The sequence below is a fragment of the Crinia signifera genome, chromosome 1 (genome assembly GCF_055691185.1).
Source record: "Crinia signifera chromosome 1, ASM5569118v1, whole genome shotgun sequence".
NCBI classification, from domain to species: Eukaryota; Metazoa; Chordata; class Amphibia; order Anura; family Myobatrachidae; genus Crinia; species Crinia signifera.
Window position 1 is genome coordinate 74,526,288 of NC_139217.1, and position 25,750 is coordinate 74,552,037.

The 25,750-nt window shown below is 43.5% G+C and overlaps 1 protein-coding gene across 2 annotated transcripts; it reads left to right on the top strand.

Moving 5' to 3' along the window:
- The first annotated feature begins 337 nt into the window (after positions 1-337).
- Positions 338-1,039, top strand: FGFBP1 (fibroblast growth factor binding protein 1). Of its 2 annotated transcripts, XM_083156403.1 has the most exons (2): positions 338-509; positions 552-1,039. In XM_083156403.1, exons 1-2 carry the CDS (start codon positions 338-340, stop codon positions 1,037-1,039), a joined length of 660 nt encoding a protein of 219 aa, XP_083012529.1. The 2 variants fall into 2 exon arrangements, with proteins under 2 accessions (XP_083012529.1, XP_083012520.1); XM_083156394.1 differs by having other exon boundaries at positions 338-1,039.
- The last annotated feature ends 24,711 nt before the right edge of the window (positions 1,040-25,750 follow it).

Below are 25,750 nucleotides of genomic sequence, written 5' to 3' on the forward strand. Positions count from 1 at the left end.
ATTTGACTTGCCTGCACCGTCTATATCACCAGACGATAGCAATGCCGCAGGGCCGCCCATCCCTATCGCCCGCAGTGTACACACTGTGTGATATTGGCTAACCTTCTAGACGACTTTGATAATCTAGCCAAAATCGCTTGGCCATACATCACTGTGTGTACACGGCTTAAGTCTGTAATAAAAGATCCAACATGAGTGCTAAAGATTATTCCAGCAAGTAGTGATAGAAAATTAGTGTTAAATGTCATATAGTATATGTGATTAATGATGGAAAAATTGTCATATTTATCACTGTATCATTAATTTCTGCTTATTTCAGGGACCCAAATAATACACCATGAGGCTGCTGAGGATTGTGCTCCTTAGCATCATGACCATCCTTATATTCCAGACTCTACTGGTGGAAGGAAATAAACTGCGAGAAGGAAAGAAAAACAGGGAAGGAACTGCAAATCAGAAGCAACGGGGGGAACTTAAAGAAGAAGGAAAAGAACCTCCCACCCGTAACGGTAAAGGGCAAGGGGCTAAAGGGGGGAATGGCTCACAGCAAGGCAAATTTGTCAGCAAAGACAAAGCAGAATGTGTTTGGTCCGTATCCGGCACAGAGACTGTGTCCCTCAATGTTCAGTGCACCCAAGGCGGGGCTAAAGTGTCCTGCATCTTTGGAGGAAACCCCACAGCATGCACAAGTTATGCCGCAAACAAAAAATCCTACTGGAAAGAAATCACACGGGCTTTAAGGAAACAGAAAAACATATGCCATGAACAGAAAGTTGTCCTTAAATCTAAGGTATGCAAAACAGGCCCAAAAGAGGCTCACTTGAGTTACGTCACTACCAAAGTCCCAGCACCAGACCAGGAAGAAAATCACCATGGACACGTCGTACCAACAACGAAACTCACCGATGAGAAAAGTAATGACTGTGTGGAGGATACAGAAGTCCGTGACAACCAAAAACTAGCCAAAGAATATTGTGGGGACTCGTGGAGTTCCTTATGTTCCATTCTATTTTCAATGGTGCAGAGCAAAAATTGCTAAAGCTTTATCTTGCCGCTTATGCTTTTTTATTATTGCTGTTATGGCTATATAAACACATAAGTATTTATCAATAGACTCAGAAGGCTTTCATTGATTCGTAGTACAGATCTTCAAAATAATTTAATGCATATGGATTTATTAGACAGAAATGCCTTATTAATATTTGGACTGGAAGAAGTTGCCACTCCTTGTTCATCAGTACTATGTACTTAATATTATTATTTTTTTAAATAAAGTTTTTGTCTTTTTATTTTTCATGGGTTTTTCATTTTGCATTTTACGCTTTATTTTACATTGTAACTGTAGTTTCAGTTTGTACAGTATGTAAAAAAACAGTTATGTAGCGTGTACGCTCTATCTGCATGTCTATTACTGAGGCATTCATATACAATTAATTGAACATTTTACCAATTTCACAGTTATATCATATGGTTTATATTAATATCTGATTTAATATCGAATGTAAGTTATAAAAATGTTATGCGCTACACCTGTCAAACTACTTTTACTGCATCTCTAAGTAAATAAAAGACATTCAAAAATAAATATTTAGTGGACAATTTATTCTAGTTTGGGGTCCTAATGTTTGTTTCATTTATGATTACAACCAAGGGGTAAATGTTCTAATGCATGATTTTAGATTAGATTTTATGGTCGATTTAAATCAAATGAAATTAAATCAAAGCCAAAATCGCTCATTTATTAATACACAATTTTGAATTAAATTTTGAAATTAAATTGGATGTTGTTCCATTTTGAGTAGTGATTTTGTGTTGGGTTTAGGAAGTTTCTTTGGTACTCTTTACTTAGAACGGCGCCCACGATTTTGATCGTGGGCATCGTTAGTAAAAAATCTCGGGCATCTCGGGCATTGAATGCACTAAAAAATCGGGTGCGATGCGACCGACGAGATGCCCGCGATTTCCCATAGAGAACAATGTTAAATGTCTCAATTGACCCAATTTTCCTGTTCAATGCCTCAATTGACCCGATTTTTCCATAGGAAAAAATGTTAATTGGGCCACAGTGGCCAAATAGGCACCCTGAAGTGTATAATGGCCACCCGAATTGTTAACGCCACCCCACGATCAACGTCAACCCGAAGCGTGGCGAGCGCAGCGAGCCCGCGAGGGGCGGCGGTACGCGTCCTACGAACTTTTCATACCCCCACTATCCACGTCGGCGTGGAGTTGAGAATAGAAAGTGTGGCGAGCGCAGCGAGCCACCGAGCCTGAAGCGTGGCGAGCGCAGCTCTGTCCCCACTCCAGTGCTCTGCCTCCATAGGCAAACGCAGGGGAGGGGGTTCTGGTTGCCCAGAACTCCCCCCCCCCCCCCTCCTCGTGGCAAGTGCCTTAAATTATGACAACAATAGAACTGGAATATAATATGATCAATAGAGCTGCCACCGCATCATGCAGTGTAAGGGACAGAGCTGTACCAGCTTCTACCACATTTAGGTCCTTATTCTGATTGATCTAGTCCTCTGTGCATTCGTACTTTATCACTTCTCCCCTAAATCTCCTGAATTGTTTGTTGCAGCTGGGGTACCACCAAGGAATTTGCAAGGGCATGACTGCTACCACACCATAGCAAGCGCTAATACCAACTCTCATCAGGGCCGAAACTGGGGTTTATGGTCATTTGGTCCCCCCCCCCATCGTAAACATATCTCCGTACACGGTAGGGGCAGAATAAATCTTTACAGCCCGTCTCTTCTCCGTTCTCCCTCCCTCCTGCCGGGGACTGAAATGCACAGCAGGACTCGGAGCACAAGAAAAGGAATTCATCCCTGGGCCCCATCACCTGCTGTGGATTGCAGCGCAGGGAGTTATAGACAGCCAGTGCTGGGCTGCCAGCAGCAGCCAAATGGAGGTTTGTTGATATGTTTCCATTTGACCACAGCAGACACCAGATTTTAAACTGTGGCTGAGCAACATGCGTGAATTTGCCTGCTGTTGTAAGCTGAAGCCTACGTTGCTGTTTTGTCTGCCCTTCACCAACTTGGCTAGTTTCCTGACCATCCCTAACGCTTTGTGATCCTGACATTTGGCCTTTATATTAATTCTCAATCTGGGCTGCCAGCCCTGATTTCTGACCTGTACCTGCCTGTAAGTTTGTCAGCTGGTCTGTATTGGCTGCTGCCTAGCAGGTCAATCCTCAGTCCTGCAACTGGTGCATGTCTCTCAGCAAAGTAAATCTTCTCTAGCCAGGGACACGTGGTGATGTCCAAACAGTCTTAACCCAGGGTTGCCTACCTGACCCTCTCCTTCAGGGTGAAAATGCTCTCTTCCTGGATGTCCCTGGTTATGTATGATTGCCATCACCTGTGGGGAGCTAGGTCATTGATAAGAAAGGTGTTTTACCACAGGTGCTGGCAATCCTGTCTTAACCTTTAGATAATGTTCATAACTGATGTATATGACCAGTGGCAGAGCTTGTAAGTTGTGGTCCCAGGTGCAAAAATATAATTTAGGCCCCACTCTTCCACCCCAAGTTCACAATATGCAACACAGGGTGACAGTGTAAGGCAGAGAGGCAGAGTGTGACAGGGAGAAATAGTGGGTAACAGGGGAAGACAGAAAGTTATGGTAACAAGCACAATATCCTGCACGGTGCAGAGGACAGAGGGCATGTACCTTAGTGGAGGCAGGAACACAGTGTCCCTTGCCCTGCCCTTTCTGTGACAGGGCCATCACCCGCTTGCTGTCCTCAGTTATGCACTCAGACAGACACGATCTGACAGTGCTGTCTTTTAATTCAAGGCAGCATGTGACTGTGATCATAAGCGCTCATAGGTGTCAGTACTCTGCTACCAGTCCGGCACTCTCTAAGGTAAGGGCCAGGTCCCTCAGGAGGCTGGGCCCATCCTGCTCTTTGCACTGTGCAACTCATCCAACATTGGTCAAAATGGTCTGCGGAAGGGCCAGAGGATAACTCATGCCTGGTTTGGGCAGCAGTGGCCCCCTTAGTCTTCAGGGCCCCCTATGCAATGCACCAATGGTAGTTCCGCCTCTGTATATCGAAATTATTAACCCAAAAGCACATATTTTGAAACAACACATACATTATTTTGTAATGTTACACTTCTTGAATAAAGCGGGGATAACTGAGAGTGACTGTTCAGGTAATAATTAGCTCTACAAACGAATTAGAAGCCTCAAACATTGAAAGTTACCTCAAACTACCCCAAAAGCACCTATTTCTTTTTTTATGTATGTTTTATTATGCCTTTATAATTAAATGAAATTTTATATTTTGGGGTCCAGGAAGGTCTCCCCACGTTTTCATTTTCTCCTCCTAGACCGCATTTTGTAGAGAAATTGCACACCCTCGCTGCGACTATTGGGAATTGCCATTTCTAGCTGCATGCTGCATTTTTTTGGTACTCGTATTTGTGTATAGTCTGCAAGTTTCATGAAATAAACTCCCAATCATTGACTCGCACATACTGTAATAGGATCAAGCCCCATTTCTTGCTACAATTTGGGCTATCACCTGCTTTAGGGGACAGAAAGGGTCCCATCTGGTACCACTTAGCCTGCGCTGTGGCAAGCAACAGTGCATCTGCCGTTTCTGCAAGATAGGACCCAGCGGTGAACCCTGATTCTGCATGCAGCAGAATCTCATGAGTCTGACCCTGACCACTGACTTTTATCTCACAGCAAAGAAGAGTCGTCCTCAAATAATCTGTAAAACAATCCCAAAAAACTCCACAGTTGGAGTATTTTTTTGGAGATGTAAAGAAACAACGATTGGTGCAATCTTCGATAAATTGAGTAGTCTACATTACAACGGTCGACAACTTTACTGTTCGACCTTAAAGGTTCGACATAGAGACAATTCGACCTGTAACCGTTCGATATTTTAAACATTCGATCTACCATGCTTCAAAATTTATTGGTTCGATTACATGCTACGTTCGATGTATACACATTCGACAAAACTATCCTATCGAACTAACGGGGTCGACATAAATACACTCGAATTTGTGTTCATCGGCAAAACGATCCCATTCCATATACACACACACACTTTTTTTTAAAAAAAGGGGGCATCAAACATCAACTTCCCTCCGAGCAACTATATCAGTTCAGATGGAATATACTATTGGCCTGATTCTGAGTTGGAGACATCTACAGCTGCTATTCTGCTTATCAACACAGTACCACCTGTAATACCAGTGTCCCGAGGCTGGCGGATAAGTTGCTAGAACACTGTGGTAAATTGATGCTGCGCACTTGTATGCAATGGATGCTGTAACTTGTCCATTGAGTGAGGTGGCAGTCTATCAGCTCCTGGAGATCTAGACCCCACCATGCACTTGGCCACACCCCCACAAAGTAAGGCCCTGTTTCTCTCAACCGGGATTGCACAGCACAATGATGGGAGGTATGCAATATAGTAGCAGAAACTATTCCCTGATTATGCTGTGAGGGATATTATAGCTACAGTATGTGTAGCCTATATATATACTACATAAGCCATGTGCTAGTACAATTTAAGAAAGGAAAGTTTTTCCTGTTCAGTTTATTACAAAACTCATCTAGCAATAAACCAGCTTTACAACTTCCTACTGTGTGTGTGTAATGCAACCACATAATGATAATGTACAATGTCTGTCTACTCCCTGTGTAGGTCTGAGTAGTACAACACCAGCAAAGCACAGAGTTGCTGTATAATAAACATGACCCCGCCACTGTTATCACTAAATGTAAATTTAGACTGCTAAGCTAGGCAGATACTATAATTTAGCCTACAAAAGTTTACAAAAAATGAATAAATATATACAGTATATATATATATATATATGTATATATATATATCTCGTGGTAGGCGAGGCACTCAGTTCTTTCAAAAAGAAAAATAGACAGTACAGTGTCTGTATATCAACGTGTCAGTGCTTTATTTTATGCACTATCTTCAGGATACAGAGTATGATATTCATAGCTGGCCTTAAATAGTAACACCATGTGTGAAACAGCCTATGGCCGCCTCCCACCGCTGGGCGGTGCTGGGTGACGTCATCCATCGGCTGTTCACTTGATTACATTGCACTAGCACCCAATTAAACTGAGTAAACTAGTACACATATTGTGCATACATTTACAAATGCTGTGACATTAGACATATTGCAATAAATATAATATAGTAAGCAATCAAAATTACATGTGCACAAAGTATGTATACATATACAATGTCAAAAAAAATTCAAAAAAATTATCTTTACAAACAATCGAAAAATTATTCATAAGGGTGCCCGACATATTTGTGGAATTCAAATGAAGTGTATAACTCATAGTGGAAAATTAAAATAAAATCATAAAATGCAACAGTAAACAAACAAGGCAGTTGATGCAACAGTATCCAAGCAATAGTGTGTAAAGCACATTCAAATACAATATACATTCCTATTAACAATTGAATGACGGATTCAAAATGCTGAAAACGATAGATACTCGTTTAACCCCTTTGGTGCTATAACATCTAGCTGGAAAATCCACTCTGCTTCTCGTTTGAGCAGAGCTCTATTGCGGTCTCCTCCTCTAATGGATTTCTCTACTTGATCTATCATACGATAGCGGAGGCTGGATAGGGGATGACGTTTTTCTACAAAATGACGGGCCACAGGATGCTCACTACTCCCCGCAGTCAATGCTGCACGGATAGTTGACCTGTGACCCGCCATTCTCTCTTTGAATTTGCACTGTGTCTTACCTATGTAGGCAAGACCGCACGGACATAATAACTGGTAGATTACATACGAACTATTACAAGTAAGATGTTGTTTAATTTTAATCTGTTTGCCCATATGCGCGTGGTTAAATGTGTTGCCACTAATCATAAATTGACAAGTGACACATGCACATCTGAAGCAGCCTGGTTGCTGCATCAGAAAGTGTCCCTTTGTAGTACGTCTGGTAACATCTGATTTGACAAGCAGATCGTGTAAATTGGGTCCTCGTGTGTAACAGGGCATTAAAGATGTTTTTGTGAACGGTAAAGTGTTATCAGTTCTTAATAATGACCATTGATTTTTTACAATATTGGCTACCTGGTTGGATTTAATGTTATATTCACAGACCCATGGTAATCTTTGCTTATCAGTGGGGTCCGTATTTGACCTTTTCTCCAACAGAGAGGGCCGTTCCAATCTCATTACTTTATTTTTAGTGTTAATCAAAGTCTCCCGGTCATAACCACGTTCAACAAATTTATCTATAAGGTTTTCAAGTTGTACCTCTGCTCCCGTACTCTCAGAATTGATGCGTCTCGCTTGAATCATCTGAGAATACGGGAGTCCCATTTTTAAAGGAATGGGATGGCAGCTGTCTATGTGGAGACCTGTGTTACGATCGGTTGGCTTATAAAAAACTTTGGTGACTAACCCTGTTGGGCTACGTGATATGTCGACATCCAGGAAGTCGATATGGGACATGTCCATACGGATGGTGAATTTTACAGGGCAGTTGGTGTTATTGTGGGTTTCAATAAATTCTAGTAGCTGGTTTTTGCTTCCAGACCATGCAAAAAACACGTCATCTATATATCTGACGTATGCTGTGATGTACTCATTTACAGTTATTTGATCAAAAAATATTTTTTGTTCCATGTGGAACATATAGATGTTCGCTAGAACTGGAGCCACTGCTGCCCCCATAGAACATCCCTTGCCCTGCAAATAAAAACACCAGTTGAACATGAAAAAATTCTTTGTAAGCACAAACTGCAACAACAAAATGCAAAAGTCAACATAGTCTGTGTCGAATAACCCACTCATTGTCATGAAAGTTCTTACCACTTCGCAGCCTTCTTTGATATTTGTAAACAAATATCATACACATAATTAATACATAAACAGATTAATTATTAATTAACATTAATTATGTGTATAATATTTGTTTATGCTTTGTAGCTGATACCCCTGTGGAAGCCCCTTGTTGGGCGAAACACGTCGGGTGAAAACAGCACGTTTTGTCTTAAAATACTTTCAATAAAGAGAATAACATTAAGTTATGGACTTGTTCTCGTATCTTTTCTAACTCCCATCAGCCAACAGGGGTATTGTGGAAACAGGCAGCAAACCAAACTAATAATCTTTCAGAATTTAGCACGAAAAAGAAGTTTGGTCCTCCATGGATGGTCTTGTGTCTTCTGTCTTCTTTTCCAGGGCTTATTTCTTTATCTTCTTTCTTCTTCTTTACGCTGCCGGCAGCTCCCGGGACTTTCAGAGCTTCAGAGATGTTTCCTCCTCGACGTCTGGACTAAGAATGAATTCTAGCCAATCAGGAGCCGACTTTACTGGCTCCTGATTGGCCGCTAGGCGGCTCCTGATTGGCTAGAATTCATTCTTAGTCCAGACGTCGAGGAGGAAACATCTCTGAAGCTCTGAAAGTCCCGGCAGCGTAAAGAAAGAAGAAAGAAGATAAAGAAATAAGCCCTGGAAAAGAAGACAGAAGACACAAGACCATCCACGGAGGACCTGGTGAGTAGGATTTCCTTCCACAGGTCCACCATGGGTTTTCTTCAGACAGGACGCCGACCCCGGAGCCGCCGACACCGGAGCCGCCGACACCGGAGCCGCCGACACCGGAGCCAGCGACCTACCGACGGGATCAAGATAGGTAAGTATCAGTGTGTGTGTGATGTGTGTATTAAACTTTTATTTAAAATTTGTGTCAGTGTGTTTTGTGTACTATTTTTTTAACTGTGGAACTACAAGTGCCAGCGGGCCCTTTAATGCCCAGCAGGCTGGGACTTGTGGTTCTCCAAGTCCCAGCTTGCTGGCACTTGTAGTGCCACAGTAAAAAACAATAGTTTAATCTTTTTTTTTACACTTGAATCAGCCCGATGCCCACCGCCCAGGGGCATCAGGGACAGTACCAGGCTTCAGCCTGGTCAGGTAAGTCCTGGAGGGGGGGGGGCCTTCATTGGGGGGGTCCCCACTCCCCCAGGGCCCCTGGCCAGGCTGACTGGTCGGTAGGGTTAAATGCTTTGGCCGGGGGGACTTGCATAAAAAGTATCCCCCCGGCTGTGGCATTACCCTGCTGGCTGGTTTTGCCTGGGGCTGGTTCTTAAAATACGGGGGACCCCTACTCATTTTGTCCCCCGTATTTTGGGAACCAGCCCCAGAGCAGGAGCCTGGGGCTGGTTGTTAAAAATCAGGAACCCCTATTTGTCGGGTTCCCTGATTTTTAATTACCGGCCCCGGCTCTGTCAGCCTGGTGCTGGTTTTGGCTGTGGGGGGGACCCCACGCCGTTTTTTTATTTATTTATTTTATTTTTACACCGCAGCCTGCATGGATCTGACTGATCCGTGCAGGCTTAAACGAGAATACGACAGGAAAATGGTGTTCTATTTTTCTGCCATATTTTCGTGGACAAAAGCAGCCGTATTTTCTATACGGCTGCTTGGTAAATCAGGAACCACCATTCTTTTGAATGGTGATTTCTGTCGTATCCTAACGATGGTGTAGACATTCGTATTTGTAAATACAAATACGAATGTTCCATCCCTAGGACTACGAATTGTTGTATTTTGGGGATAGAAAATCCCGAAAATACAAATTCGTAAAAAAAAGGTGTATTTCTCCCTACGAATACACCTTTTTTCTACGAATCCATTTTGGTAAATTTCCCCCTATATCTCCCCTTGTTGCTGTGTTTAGAGTTAACACCAAGTCGCTGCTCACATGTTCCTATACACTATTAGTCATCAGTGTATGAGTACAAGCATTGGAATGTATTACTATCTCCATTAATTCATTTTTGCACACAATGCTTTATACACACTAGACTTATTGTACTAAGAACACTGGTTTGGCATAGGACTTCTAGATAATCTAATCAGTGTATATTTTTTTTATTATTATTTATTAACAGTATAGCTCACACATATTCTGTAGCCCTTTACAGAAAACAGTCTGTGCCCAAGCGATGCCTACAATGTACCACATGTATACGCACAGAACTTCACACTAGGGTTCATTTTTGTTGGGAACCTAATTAACTTCAGGGTTGCCTACCCCCCTAGACAGGCCGGGAGGGTCCCAGAAATTGCGTCTTTCTCAGGGCCCCCCAGAGAGTGGGGCAAGCCGGTCCTGGTTTCAAAAATACAGGGGACAAAAAACTGGGGGTCCACCATATTTTGGAACAGCACTGGGATCCAACAGCCAGCCACAGCTGGGGACACTTTTTGAGTAAGGTCCCCCGGCCATACCATGACCACCGTGGCTGGTCAGTCCTGGATGGGGTACCTGGGGTAGTGGGGATCCCCCAATAAAAGGGTTCCCCCCAGGCTTCACCCATCCTGGGATCCCCGTCTACGGGCATGCCCATGTCTGCTGTAAAAGAGGCTGCTCACTCGGCGGCTTTCAGCAGCGACAGAGAGGACATCGCTGGATAAGGTAAGTATGTCGCACTTTTTCCTTATTAAATATCCCACTAAAATGCATGCGAATTCAGACTTTGGTCCTTATTCAGATCTGATCAGTACAAATTTGTTCTGTGCAGGGTAAATACTGGCTGAATTGTTTTTACACTGCAATTTAGATTTCGGTTTCAACACACCCCACCCAAATTTAACTCTCTCTGCACGTTACATCTGCTCCACCTGCAGTGCACATGGGGCCTTATTTTGGTTCATTCTTTCTGACAAAATCCTTCTTAGATGGACAAAACCATGTGCACTGCAGGGGGGGCAGATGTAACATGTGCAGAGAGAATTAGATTTGGGTGAGTAATTTTGTTTCTGTGCAGGGAAAATACTGACTGCTTTATTTTTACACTGCAATATAGATCTCACTTTGAAGTAAAACCCCACCCAAATCTAATTCTCTCTGCACATGTTAATCTGCCCCACCTGCAGTGCACATGGTTTTGCCCATCTAAGAAGGATTTTGTCAGAAAGAATGAACCAAAATAAGGCCCATGGTTTTGCCTATTTTGAGAATAAAATTTGTACTGCGATCAGATCTGAATAAGGGCCTTTGTCTAAAAATTTGCACCCTCTTACATTTGCGATTTTAACAAAAAAACATTAAAATTTGAAACGTGCAATTTAGTGCAATTTTAAAACATTACTAAAATTCACACCCTATTACATTTCACCCCATGTCCAGTTATTCCTCTAGATTTAAAATTCAGCGCTATATTATTATTTTGTTAAGCGCATGTTACTTTCCTTACTGTTCATTGTATTTGTTGCTCATTGATATGAGGTTTATGAGCTTTTTTGTACATTGTGAATATGTCTTTATTATTATTAAAAAAATTGCATTATTCTGGGACAGTAAGGCTTATTTACTAAAGGTAGATTTACGATGCGCGACCGATATAATATAGACAATTTCCCTTGAACTCCCGGTCAAACGATATAAGGCAGGGCTGGGCAACACCGGCCCTTCAGATGTTAATGAATTACACATCCCAGGATGCTTTGCATTAGTTTTGCTATGTGGCCATGCTCAAACTAATGCAAAGCATCCTGGGATGTGTAGTTCATTAACATCTGGAGGGCTGGTGTTGCCCAGCCCTGATATAGGGCCTAGTTCAGCATGGATCACAAAAGCAAAATCTTGCAATGCAGGTGGGGCAAATGTAACATGTGCAGGCGGAGTAAGACTCGTTTGCAGATGTCCAAAAATTGCAGATTGCGATTTCCAAACATCTGCGCATGCGCCAGTGCGCAATCACTGAAATCACTTTGTGATAGCAGTTTACGTTCCAAAGCAATGATGCAACGGGGGTGGAGACAGAGGTTTTGAGGGAGCCGGCAGTAGTGGCCCTAAACGCGCAGCTGCTGCAACCCCAAATATGGCTGGCCTGCACCTGGCTTCGCAGCTAGGCTGCGTAGCCTGGGAGCTGCAGGTCATATGCAAGCGCTTCGCTGCGGAACACATCGCGGGATGGAACCAGCGTACGAGAAGGCCTTGCCCTATGCTGGAAGCCCCCTTCCCCTGCAGACTCGGACAGTTCATCCCTTTAATAAGGAACACATACAAATACACAGATTCTGTGGCTGACTGACTTCAAGGGGCAAATGTCATCTGGTGCCAGAAGCCGGAGGTGCAGGAGTTCATCCAAGATGGTCGTATTTTTAAATCGGCTATTTACAAAGTCAAACCAACCTGGTTTTACCTTGTTAATGATTGCCACTTAAAAAAAATATATATAGCTATTCTTGGGCTTACTCCTGCTCTCGTATCCTATCACATTTACCCCCACATCTCCCTTTAACCTGGATCTAATCAGTCACAGCACCTGTGTAATTCACATGTCACGGCTATGCAAGGGATGACCTGACCACCGTACAGTAGGTAAGGGGTGCGTGAATTGCCTCATCACAGCAGTTTGCTGCATTATACAGCAATGGGCAGGGCCATTTATGACTAAAATAACAATAAATCCAGGAGTCTGGGCTACTCTCTCTACGAGTATGGAAGAGCTTCATGAAATTCAGGAGATACTCAGGTAATATAGAACTACCCTGCATAAATCACATTATTATTACCATCTCAGACAGACATTGTCAAACCATACAGTGTAGGCCACTTGCAAGTGATCTTACAAAACACTGAAATTGATATGGTAAATACAGGTGTCTACCCAATGTTCTCGTCCAGTGCATATAACGCTCCAGCATTAGACAGGCAACTAGGCCTAAGCTATGCCAACCACATCTGGTCTCCGTCACAGTGTTACCATCTCATGTGTCTGAGAGAGTGGTCATTAGGTTTAACTTGGTTCGGACGCTTACATTTTTTTTTTGGGGTGGGGGGGCTTTTTGAAATGTGCATTAGGCACCAATATTCTCTTTAAAAAAAATGTTTTACTAATAAAAACAACACGTTTCTTAAATATTGATTGACATGATGAAGACATCAGGATTCGGGGACATAGGTGCATAGAACACATATGGCTAGTCCTTCCCTGTTAATATAGTCTCGTGAACAGAGACAGGGGGAACAGGATCAAAGCACCCACAACTGCCATTCATTCACCTTCTGGCAGCATCCCGGCCACGCCCACCCGCATTCCTCCGACGTAACTCGGTGATTCATTCTCCCCGTGTGGTTCCCACAGAGTCTGGCCCCGCCCACGTCCCACGCTCTATCCACTCACAGCCGAGCGCCTGATATCTCCCCAGCCGGGACGGCCAATGGGCGCGCGGTGCGTGCCCTCGGATGTTTATCTACCCACACACCTTTCGTTGAGTGTTTTTGGCTGTGCACCAGCTGATATACCTCTCCCATGTATGGGGCTCTGGCTGCCAGGTTACCTGCTTCCACGTGTAGCCAGAGGCACAGCCACAGCCCAGCTACCTTACCAGAACTCTGCTCTAGCAGACATGCAACACTGTACATGATGTGTGTGTGTTTGTGTGATATGTATAAACATACACATCTGTGTGTGTGTGTGTGTATGTAATGTTTGGGGTGCAAAGCTGATGAAACTTTCAGCCACTCCATTGTAAAGCAAAATAAAGACCCATACATATTCTCCACTGTTAAGGCTTATACATTCTTCCTAATTCCAGTGTGTTGTAGTATGGAAGGGAAGGGGACAGCACTTCTTTAATTCAGACATACATATAAAGTAATTCTCAGTATTCACTTCTTATCTTTACTTAGAGATAATTGCTATTTAATAAGATGAATAAAGCTGCTTAAACAACATCAGTGTTTGCTAGAAAAAAGAAAAACAATAGCATATATATATATATATATATTATATAGATGTGTGTGTGTGTGTGTGTGTGTGTGTGTGTGTGTGTCTAGTGTCTGAGATTTTGTGTCTCTGAGACACTATTATCTGTTGCCATCTTTCTCACACATGCACAAACACAGGTAATCACAAGGTAGCAGGCTAGGCTTTCGAAGCATTTGTTTTGAGCGGGCTTTCTAGTATGTGTAGATATTACTAGACCCTATTTTTATTACACATCATTTATACATACAGTACATGGCCCACCATATTTCTGTAACAGCCTATTTCCAGTCAGTCTCTGCATTAAGCATTTTATTTGTTAAGTCAATTTCCTTGTCTTTTTGATGTTCCGACTGAAGTTATGCATGACATTTAGAAATGAATGGAGGAGACTGCTGATCATTTATTACGTGTAGCTGACAACTTATAAGTCAGTTTGTGGAGAAAAAAAATAATAACATGTTTGTCATCTTTCCTAGGTAAAGAAGCTTAATTATAAGATGAAGTTTTTGCTAATAGACTCAGAAGTTTTTTCTTAGAGTTATGTCATAGGGGCCTAGTTATCTAGCCCTCCGTCTTATTGAGAAATTTAGAAAGAAAATATTAAATTAAATAAATTGTGTTTATATGTCATCCTTAGGGAGGGACAGGATTCACTTATGTTTGTTCACATAGTTGACAGCCACAAGCACTGGTTTTGGCTTGCAATGACTATAAATAATTTGCATTGCTCCTGAACCACCAACCCGAGGCACCCCTGCATGGGTCCCGAGGCACACAGTTTGGAAACCACTGCTTGATAACCCACAATATAGTATTTCTATATATCACAAATGCTTACATCTTTCAGTCTGCATCCTGTGCACTGTGCTAGGACGCTATGATACAGGTCAATACACGAAGTAAAATTACCAGCACAACAACCGTCACCATTTCCTCAGGTGTGGCATTTGGCAACAGTACCTTCTGATAAAAAGAGCAATAGTATGTACAGTATTTATAGTTCATACAGAAAATAAAAGACAGAGTATCCCGCACAGGACAAGGACAAATTATATTCGTATTATTTATTAAACCAATTATATATGTTTTATTTATTAAACCAGTAGTCAGAAAATTTATTCTATATAGGTAATAAGAGACAGTCTATTGGTGCTGGAGGTGCCCCCAGAAATCGAATAAGCTAGTACTCACAAAAGAAAATTGTTAATTGCAAGAGGCAATTATCCATTATCAAAGAGATTTATTTTTGTAGGCACAATTTTATCATGAAGGATAACGATCAATAATTATTTAAAACATAACAATGCTTTTGCATCAGGACTGCCCTAACATCACAGCCAGAAGTGTCCTCCATACACACTATCTTCATTCTCATCAACGTGTCCAGCTCTTCTCTCACCTCCCATCGCTCTTTGAAGACATTAGGCAGCAGAAAGAGTTGGGTTCAAACACTCTGTTCTTTATCTCTATCCTGGATACTTTTCTATGTATTACCTTTGAACTTGTATATTATTGCGATTACTGTTGCTATAATATGCTATACGGCCACACATGATAAATATAATTGTGATCAGTAGAATAGATATCAGCCATAATTATTATACTAATATGCATCTATAACTTAACACAGTGGTTCACCAAACTGTGTGCCGTGGCACCCTGGGGTGCCTTGGAGGACTTGCAGGGGTGCCCTGGATTGGTGTTCCATGACCAATATAATAGGCATATTGTGGCCAAACAGAAGTGAATCCTGTCCCCCATCACATAACTGACATTAAGGAATATATATAAACACAATTTACTTACTTTAATATTCATTTCTTATTTTCTCAATTAGAAATGTTTGGGTTAGGCGTGTCATAAAAAATGTTCTGATACTTAGGGGTGCCATGATTGAAAATAGTTTGGGAACCACTGACTTAACACATGGCTGACATTTAAGGACACAGATTTTGTCTAAAAAAGTCCAATAAAAAAGGAGCTAATACATTTACCAAGGAAAACCAACATCACGACTGCTACAGCAAATGTGTGAATAATCAACTAAGCTTTCTTCGGTAATTTTTATATTTGGAAAATTTCTTTATGTAAATATGATATACCTTTACTTCATCTTTGTTTAAATGTTTAGTATGTCATTGAGCTGTATAGCCCCTGTATCTTAAAAAGAATGGATTTAAAGCTAAAGTTTTAAATAATTCTTGATCGTTACCCAATTTGATAAAATGTGCCTCGAAAAAGAAATCTCTTTGCTAATGGATAATTGTCTCAATTAACCATATTCTTTTGTCAGTATTTATAGTTATCAGACTTTTATGCTGGGAAACAGTTATGTGGATCTATGGAAATGTACATGCCAGCAAGGCTGCTACATTAAGGAAGGGGAATTACAACCTAGTACACATTATTACTAAAATAAAGATAGCTACACTTATAATTGTCTGTAGTTCTCTGATACCCCTTTTACATCGCACTTTTAAAACGGTATATTGCCGTTTTTTTCCCATATTAAAACGTTTAAGGCTGCAATGTGAAAGTGCCAGAGTTGATTTACCGGTTAAAGTTAACCGGTATTTCAACATGGTTAAAAAGCAGAGTCCTACACGTTTTAAAGCCGTTTTTTTGGCAGTTTGAACAGCTCTATTTCAATGGCTTGAAACGTGTCCCTTGGGGGTTAAACGGGTTGAATGTTTGAATGGTATTAAATGATTTTTAAAACGGTTTTCACCTGCAATGTGAAAGGTCTCAAGGCTCAGACCCGTTTTAAAGTCCCATTTAAGAATACCGTGTCATTACCCATTTCTGCAATGTGAAAGCAGTATAATATACATAGCAATCAATAATAATAATAATAATTATTATTATTTTTTAACCCCATGAGTGCCAACATCTCTGTGATAGGTGTTAAAAATATCCACTACAATGCCAGCGTCGCTCACATTTGTTATATAAATTAAAATAAAATAATGTGTGTAAAAAGATTATATTTCCTATATAAGGCAAACATTACAGGTCGCGATGATGAATACAATGTTATGCTTGCCAATTTTCACCCCTATTTTGACACATTTACTTGGCACTCATATGGGTAATATATTAGTTTTCAGTCTAATTTCCCTACACCACATGCACACGGGATATGCATCGACATGCATTGGGTCGATCACTAAAGGTCAACAGGGCTTAGGTCAACACCTGGAATAGGTCGACATGGTCGAGGTTACAGGGTCGAAATGTCAACACAGTTATTAGGTCGGCAATGGGAAGGTTGACAGTCAAAAGGTCGACATGAGTTTTTCACTTTTTTTGAGCCAACGGTACTTGTATACCTTCATGACTCCCATCGCATGCCATCGCATGCCATATGTAGTGGCATGCGATGCGATTTTACCGGGTTTTTATGCATTTTTGATAAAAATCGCATCGCATCGCATGAAATCATGTAAAATGCACCCCAAATGTCATTTTTCACACTGTACCACCCCCACTATCAACACCAACCCGAAGCGTGGCGAGCGCAGCGAGCCCGCGAGGGGCGGCTGTATGTGTCCTACGACCTTTTCATACCCCCACTATCCACGTCGGCGTGGAGTTGAGAATAGAAAGTATGGCGAGCGCAGCGAGCCACCGAGCCCGAAGCGTGGCGAGCGCAGCCGGATACCTGTGAAGCCCGCGAGGGGACACGGATACCTGTGAAGGTATCCGCGTCCCCTCGCCACGCTTCGGGCTCGGTGGCTCGCTGCGCTCGCCACACTTTCTATTCTACACTCCGCGCCGACGTGGATAGTGGGGGTATGAAAAGGTCGTAGGACGCGTACCGCCGCCCCTCGCGGGCTCACTGCTCTCGCTGCTCTCGCCACGCTTTGGGTTGGTGTTGATAGTGGGGGTGGTGCAGTGTGAAGAATGACATTGGGGTGCATTTTACATGATTTCAACTCATGTCCATAATTTCAGTGAAAAATGACATCGCATCGCATCAGATCGCATGCGATCTCATGCGATGCGATTTTTCCCTGTACGATGCCCATCGTGGGAGCCGTGATACTACACAAGTACCCCTTTGATGGTGACCATGTCGACATTTGGGACACATTTTCTTTTTTAAGAAATGCATGTCGATCTTTTGACTGTCGACCTAATGTTTGTGTCGACCTTCAGTGGTCGACTCAATGTATGATGACTTTAATAGGGATGACCCATGCACATACTAGCTTCTAATTTTGTCAGAAGCCAATTAACCTACCAATGTGTTTTTGGTAGTACTGAGAGGAAACTGGAGCACCCAGAGAACCGACACAAACACAAGAAGGAGAGCATTACCATGCCATGCAGCTAAGATCTCAGATAGAAACAAACATAAAGAACCTAGTTCTGTGACACTACAATGCTAATCACTGTGCAACCATATGACACTGGTAATTAATGAACCTGGTAACTAGGGGAAAATGGCAAAAAGTACATTTTTCTTTCAAGTTCACCTCTACTGGAATGTCATGAAAAGGTTAAAATTTAAATGAACAAGCAAATTGTTGGTTTATTCATTTTATTTGCGCCTTCCATGCGACATGTATGTATGTTCCCAAGAGACAGGTGATGGTGTCTTGTGTGTGATATGTATGTTATTGCCATAGTACTGTAGCTGTCAGTGAAAGCAGAGTTTGCCAACTTATCTTATGCAAGGAATTTATTTGTTGGCATAGATTTGGGATGATAGAAGCACAGATCAGATTTCTCTTAATCCCTTTTCATTGCACAGCAGGTTCAGGTAATTGTTTATATGGAAAGCTCCTGGAAGTATTTGACAAGCAATGTGCTGCACTGAAGCCACAGCAAAGGCATTTGCGTTGTCAAATTTATCATCTTATCGGAGGAGTCTGAACTATTGCAAATTGCAGGCGGAGCACATACATACTTAAAATGAGTTCTAATTTTTCTCCACATTTATTAATATTCAAATTAGTTATTATTATTATTATTAACCACAAAGGTTTGCTGCTCTGTACAGAGGGGTATAGTACATGAAGACCAATATGCGTATACATTATACAAGTGTAAATATGATTACATGCATGTACATATCATACTCTTATACCATATGACCCTTTTCCACACCATTTTGACCCATTGGGCCAATATATTGGGCAGTATTGAATGATAAATTACTCTATGTGCAGCGAATCATGTTTAGGATTCGCTGCACATTCGCAGGGTTCCGGAGTGCTGAAGCATTCGCTGCCAGCCCTCCCTGTCACCCTATTCAACGCCTCAGGGGCTCGTTGCCCCTGACGGCGATTTTTAACCTGCCGCAGGGAGCCGGGGGACAGCGGCAGGCAGGGAGATGGAAGCCTCCCTGCCTGCGCCAGAATGTGGGGGGTGGGGGGTGGAGGGGGCTCCTGGGGACACAGGCAGCAGAAGCTGCACCCCCCCCCCCCCCCCCCCCAGAGAGCTGGCAGAAGTCACGGGTAGGTAGCCGCTGCACTGGTTTCACTCATGCATATGTAATGAGCAGGACCAGTGTGAAGTGAATATTTAATGAGTGGCTCTCTGCCCCCTGCAGGCGAATGTGTAAAAAAAAAAAAATACGAAAATTTAAAAATAAATAAAAATAGCATGCCCCTTCACAGTATAAAATTTCTGATTTTTTTTTTAATGCCAAAAAAAAAAAACCTTTCTTTTAAAAGATCACATTCCAGTTCACCTTAAAAAGATGTTGAATGCAAAACGGTGAATCATGGCGAAAATCACGCTGAAAGCAGTTCTCCATCCTAGCATTGAATACACTCTTGGCGAATCCCAGTGAAAACCCCATTGAAATACACCAGCGAATTGCAGCGAGCATGAAATGGAGAAGTGGCCGGCATTCACTGTTCACTTTCGGTGAATCAGATTTTCATTGAAAAAGGTTCACCGCAGGGAGTGAAAACTGCCCGATTTGCCCCCCCCCCAAAAAAAATGGTGAATCGGGAGCATTGAATACTGCCCTTTGTGCGAAAAGTGGCAAATCGTATGCGTTTTACCTCAGAATCTGACCGATGTGTACAGTCCTGTGCGGATCGCATCGGATCTGGAGGTGTCGAAACCTGTGGCAGTACACATGCAATACCTCGTAGTAGTGTATGGGGGCCTTCAGTAAACTAAGCTTAATGGAAGGAATGAAACAGGCAGGGATATGCTGGGTGTGGTATAACTCGCAGACAATAAACCTAATTCAGACCTGTGCACAATTTTTGGACAACTGCCATTGGGTGTACATGAACACTTGATCACATTTTATGCCCTGAGGTGGCAGCAATGCGGCGTGCTGGGCCGGGTCGTGGCACTTTCTGGGAGCTCCATGGAGGGGTGTGGTGGCTGCATGTCACACACAGCTATTGTGACCCAAAACATGGCTACCCTGGGTTCAACATCACTGGGCAAGTGGGGAGAATTTGCCCTGTGCTGGGCAGTCTACCTCCCTCCCCCACAGGTCACAGTTTTGTGAAAGTTTGCAAAAACTGCTGTTTGCAACAGCTCGGAATAAACCCCAATGTCTAGGTAGACAGCAAAATGTCGACATGTTGGCAAAAGGTTGACATGGAAAAGGTCGACCCATGAACGGTCGACATGAATTTTTCACTTTTTTTAAACAATGTTGACAGCTTAGCACATGGACCCCCAATTAGTGTACCGCATACCCTTACACTGCACACAATGCTTCAGGACAATTTACCAATCACAATCGACACAGAAGTGTGGAAAAATAAAAAAAAAATTAGGAAAAATGTCAATATTTTCATGTGTGGACCACAGCCATGTCGACATTTTGATCGTATCAACCTTTTATCAATGTCAACCTAGTTCATGCTGACTTTTGGTGTCGACCTAGACATTGTCTGTCATTGTCTGAAAGTTTTGGGAATGGGAGTGAGGAGTGAGGAGTGTATAGGAGAGGCGGTGGGTGGTGGGCACCATCTGGATGGAGAGATCTGGACAGAATTGTGAGTGGTCTATTTCTGGGGTTGTTCAAGAGGAGTAAATAATACCCCTTTTACACCACATCCTTGACCCGGGTTATTGCCAGGTTGAAGACGTATCAACCTGGGTTGTGGTGCGGTGTAAAGCACCAAAACTTATAACCTTATAAGACGGGTTAAACCTGGGTCATCCTCTGTGTAATGGGCAACCCGGGTTAAGGGTGAAAGCTCCTGCCACATCGTTAATGATATTGATTGTAGACACAAGAATATATAGTAAAAGATATCACACAGAAAGCTCTTTCTGTGCAATATATATTTTACTATATCCTCTAGGGCAGTGATTTTCAACGAGTTTCAAAGCATTTTCTTTGAGCGGACTTACTAGTCATCTATATATCTAGTGTCTGATTGTGTGTTTCCGAAACACTGTCATCTGTTGACAGTGAGTGAAACTACATCTCTTTCTTTCTCACACATGCACAAACACAGAGGCTATCACAAGGTAGCAGACTAGCTTTCAATGGGCGGTATTCAATGAGGCAGAATCGCCAAGTTTTATGGCGATTCTGTGTTTTTTTCGTGTGTGCCGGCGATTTTTTGAGCTAAAAAAGCGAATCACCCTATTCAACGTCTTCTATTCGCCGATGACGACCGGTGAATGAAGCACCAATCGGCAAATGTTATTCTTTTCAAATCGCCGGTTTTTGTGTATAGGGATTTTCATGGGGATTCGCCGGTAGTCGACGGGAATCGCCAAAAGTGTATTCAATGAGAAGTTGGCGATTCTTATTTCTTGGTTCATATCGCCGTTCCTCACCGAGTGTCCCTCGTCATCTTTTTGTGGTGAACTTTTATCGGAACCTGTGAAATAATTGGTTTTAAGTGTTCAATTTAACTCTGCAAGTGTAATGTATTATTATTTGCTGCCCTTGTGTGATGTGATGGTCGTAGAAGTGCTATACAAATATATATTTAATTTTTTCTGGTATTTTTTTTTTCTCCCACAACGCACTGTTCTTACCCATGGTGCACCTCACTTACCCATGATTCTCCTCCCCACCTCACTCCTTCGTTTGGCCTTTGAGGAGATTACACAGCTTTTGCAGTCTGCTGTATTGGAAACGTTTTTTCAGGGTAATTTGCATTTTTCTTGCATTTCACTGCAATTTCTTACAGTACTGAAGCTGTTTAGGGAAACGCCGGATTGGCTGAGAATCGCCGTTGGGGGCGGCGATTCTCAGCCACGTTGAATAGGGTGACACAGCTAGTCCCGGCGACTCCCGACGCTTGGCGAATCGACGTAAAAAACCGGTGAATGGCTGGCGAATGTAAAATCTGAATCGCTGTGACCAACGATTCAGGTCATTGAATACCGCCCAATGTATTTGCTTTGAGCGTGCTTACTAGTTTTTCTATACACATTGTAATATTTATTTGCCTCTCATCTGAAATCACTGACATCAGAAAACGGTATGTTACATTGTGTTCTGTACTGTGTACATATTTTGTTTGATTTAAAATAACTGTAGGGTCACAAGTTGCCCAGGAGCGCAATTTGCATAAATTCCTTCTGTTTTGTTACCTAATACACTGTACCAACCATTATGAAAGATATCATCATGGTATGTCACAGTTGTCCTAGGCCAGCAATTTGACAACGGAATCTCTGGTATGATTGGAGTAGAGTGTACTGTGAGCCTGATTCTGGTTCACTTGCAAAAGCAATTTTCTCTCTAATGGACAAAAACATGTGCACTAAAGGTGGGGCTGATGTAACATGTGCAGAGAGAGTTACATTTGGGTGAGTTGATTTTGTTTCTGCGCAGGGTAAATACTGGCTGTTTTTTTTTTTACACTGCAATATATGCCCCTTTCCCACTGCAGGCTTTACATGGTAAAATGCAGTTTTTTTAGCCTTTTTAAACGGGTACAGCTGCAGTGGGAAAGCTCCAGGTTGCTGTACCCGTTTAAAAATACCGTGTTTTTTTAAACGGGTAAAAAGCAGTGTTTTACCCGCTTAAAAGCCGTTTTTTGGGCAGTGGGAAAGGGGTAGCCCTTTACCCGTTAAAAAAAAAAAACGGCATGGGGTCCCCCCCCCCACAGCCGTAACCAGCACTAGGCTGAAGGAGCCGGGGCTGGTATTAAAAAAATCAGGAAACCCGACAAATAGGGGTTCCCTGATTTTTTACAACCAGCCCCAGGCTCCAGGTCCGGGGCTGGTTCCCAAAATACGGGGGACAAAATAACTAGGGGTCCCCCGTATTTTAAGAACCAGCCCCAGGCCAAACCAGCCAGCAGGGTAATGCCACAGCCGGGGGACACTTATTATATAAGGTCCCGCGGCCAAAGCATTAACCCTACCGACCAGTCAGCCTGGCCAGGGGCCCTGGGGGAGTGGGGACCCCCCCAATGAAGGGGTCCCCCCCTCCAGGACTTACCTGACCAGGCTGAAGCCTGGTGCTGTCCCCGATGCCCCTGGGCGGTGGGCATCGGGCTGATGGAATGGTGTAAAAAATAGAATAAAAACTATTGTCTTTTACTGGTGAACTATGAGTCCCAGCAAGCCTCCCCCGCAAGCTGGGACTTGGAGAACCACAAGTCCCAGCCTGCGGGTGCATTAAAGGGCCCGCTGGCACTTGTAGTTCCACAGTAAAAGAAATAGTACAATAAACACACTGTCACACGTGAAAAATAAAAGTTTAATACATACATTACACAAACACACTGATACTTACCTATCTTGAACCCGTAGGTAGCCCTGGTCCTGATGTCCTGGTCTGTGTCGGCGTCTGTATCCATGTCGGCATCCCTGTCGGCGATGCTGTCGGCGGTCCGGAGTCCGAAGAAATCCATGTGGGAACCTATGGAAGGAAACCATACTCACCTGTCCCAGGGCGACGTAGTCCAGGTAAGGGGTCTTTGCAAAATAACAAAGGCCCTTATTCTGGTTGGTGCGGCGGAGCCGCATATGCGGCTCCGACCGTGCAGGCGAATCCCCGCCTTCCATACGGATCGCCACCTGCCGTCCGTACGCGGATATGTGGCGATCCGCATGAAATTGGACGGGGATACGCCTCCTCCATGGTGGGAGCAGCCCCTGCATTCGATGGTCGCCGAACATCGAATGCAGGGCCGCACGCTCCACCAGGTCCCGCAACACAAGACCACACGGACACTTGTCCGTGTGAAATCTTGTATGGGGGTGGGCAGCTGACATCCGGCGATGTCAGATGCCCGCCCCGTACCCACGCGTCACGGCCTCATTACCATGCATACGCCCCGCGTTTGCATGGGAACGCCCATGAAACGCGGGGCGTATGCATAGGGTAATGAGGATAAGTAGCCCCTCACGCCCCTCTATGCCCCCTGTGCGGCGTATAGAGAATCCTTGCGGCGAAATCGCCTGCACATGCGCAGAGTGACCTCTGCACATGCGCAGAAGATAAACATCGGCGGCCCGTACGCAAGCGGGAATATCCGCACCAACCAGAATAAGGGCCAACCCGACACGCGAAACCAAGCGGACAGCAGAGAGCCGCACTGTACTGTGTACATGTGCGGCTCCGCCCCCGAATGCCGCTATTGGCCGCCTTGCGGCCTAGCGGCCAATCAGGAGCCGCTAGGCCGCAAGGCGGCCAATAGCGGCATTCGGGAGGCGGAGCCGCACGATGTAAACAAACACTGTGCGGCTCTCTGCTGTTCGCTTGGTTTCGCGTGTCGGTTTGTTTTTTTGCAAAGACCCCTTCCCTGGACTACGTCGCCCTGGGACAGGTGGATATGGTTTCCTTCCATAGGTTCCCACATGGATTTCTTCGGACTCCGGACCGCCGACGCCATCGCCGACAGGGATGCCGACATGGATACAGACGCCGACACAGATCAGGACCAGGGCTACCTACGGGCTCAAGATAGGTAAGTATCAGTGTGTTTGTGTAATGTATGTATTAAACTTTTATTTTTCACGTGTGTCAGTGTGTTTATTGTACTATTTATTTTACTGTGGAACTACAAGTGCCAGCGGGCCCTTTAATGCCCCGCAGGCTGGGACTTGTGGTTCTCCAAGTCCCAGCTTGCGGGGGAGGCTTGCTGGGACTCATAGTTCACCAGTAAAAGACAATAGTTTTTATTCTATTTTTTACACCATTCCATCAGCCCGATGCCCACCGCCCAGGGGCATCGGGGACAGCACCAGGCTTCAGCCTGGTCAGGTAAGTCCTGGAGGGACTCCCCCAGGGCCCCAGGCCAGGCTGACTGGTCAGTAGGGTTAATGCTTTGGCCGCGGGAACTTATATAATAAGTGTCCCCCGGCTGTGGCATTACCCTGCTGGCTGGTTTGGCCTGGGGCTGGTTCTTAAAATACGGGGGACCCCTAGTCATTTTGTCCCCCGTATTTTGGGGACCAGCCCCGGACCTGGAGCCTGGGGCTGGTTGTAAAAAATCAGGGAACCCCTATTTGCCGGGTTTCCTGATTTTTTATTACCAGCCCCGGCTCTTTCAGCCTGGTGCTGGTTACAGCAGTGGGGGGGACCCCACGCCATTTTTTTTTAAATCCCCCCCCCCATCTTTACACTGCTTAAACGGGTTTTTAAACGGGTAAGTGTGAATGTGACAAAAACAGCTTTTAAACGGTAATTTACCTGCACCTGCAGTGCACATGGGTTTGTCCATTAGAGAGAGAATTTGCTTTTGTGAATGAACCAGAATCAGGGCCCGTGTCACCACTGACTTCAATGTTTCAGTGACAGAGCATTCCATTCTGTGTTACCGTTCCTTAAAACAGCATAAATCAGATTTTATTACTCATTTGTCATTTTCACATATGAAGTCTGAAGCTTTAAAATGAGTATTTTTAGTTTGAATGTATGTCATATATAAGCACAGCATTGCAATGCAAATGCTTTTATTGCATTATCTGAATTGTCATAAATTCTTATAAATAGGCATTCCATACGATCCCTTTACACCGGGGCAGTCATAAATCACACGTGAATTCTAAGCTGTATTTCACCTGGATTTAATAAGCCATAGAATCCCCCCAATTCATGAA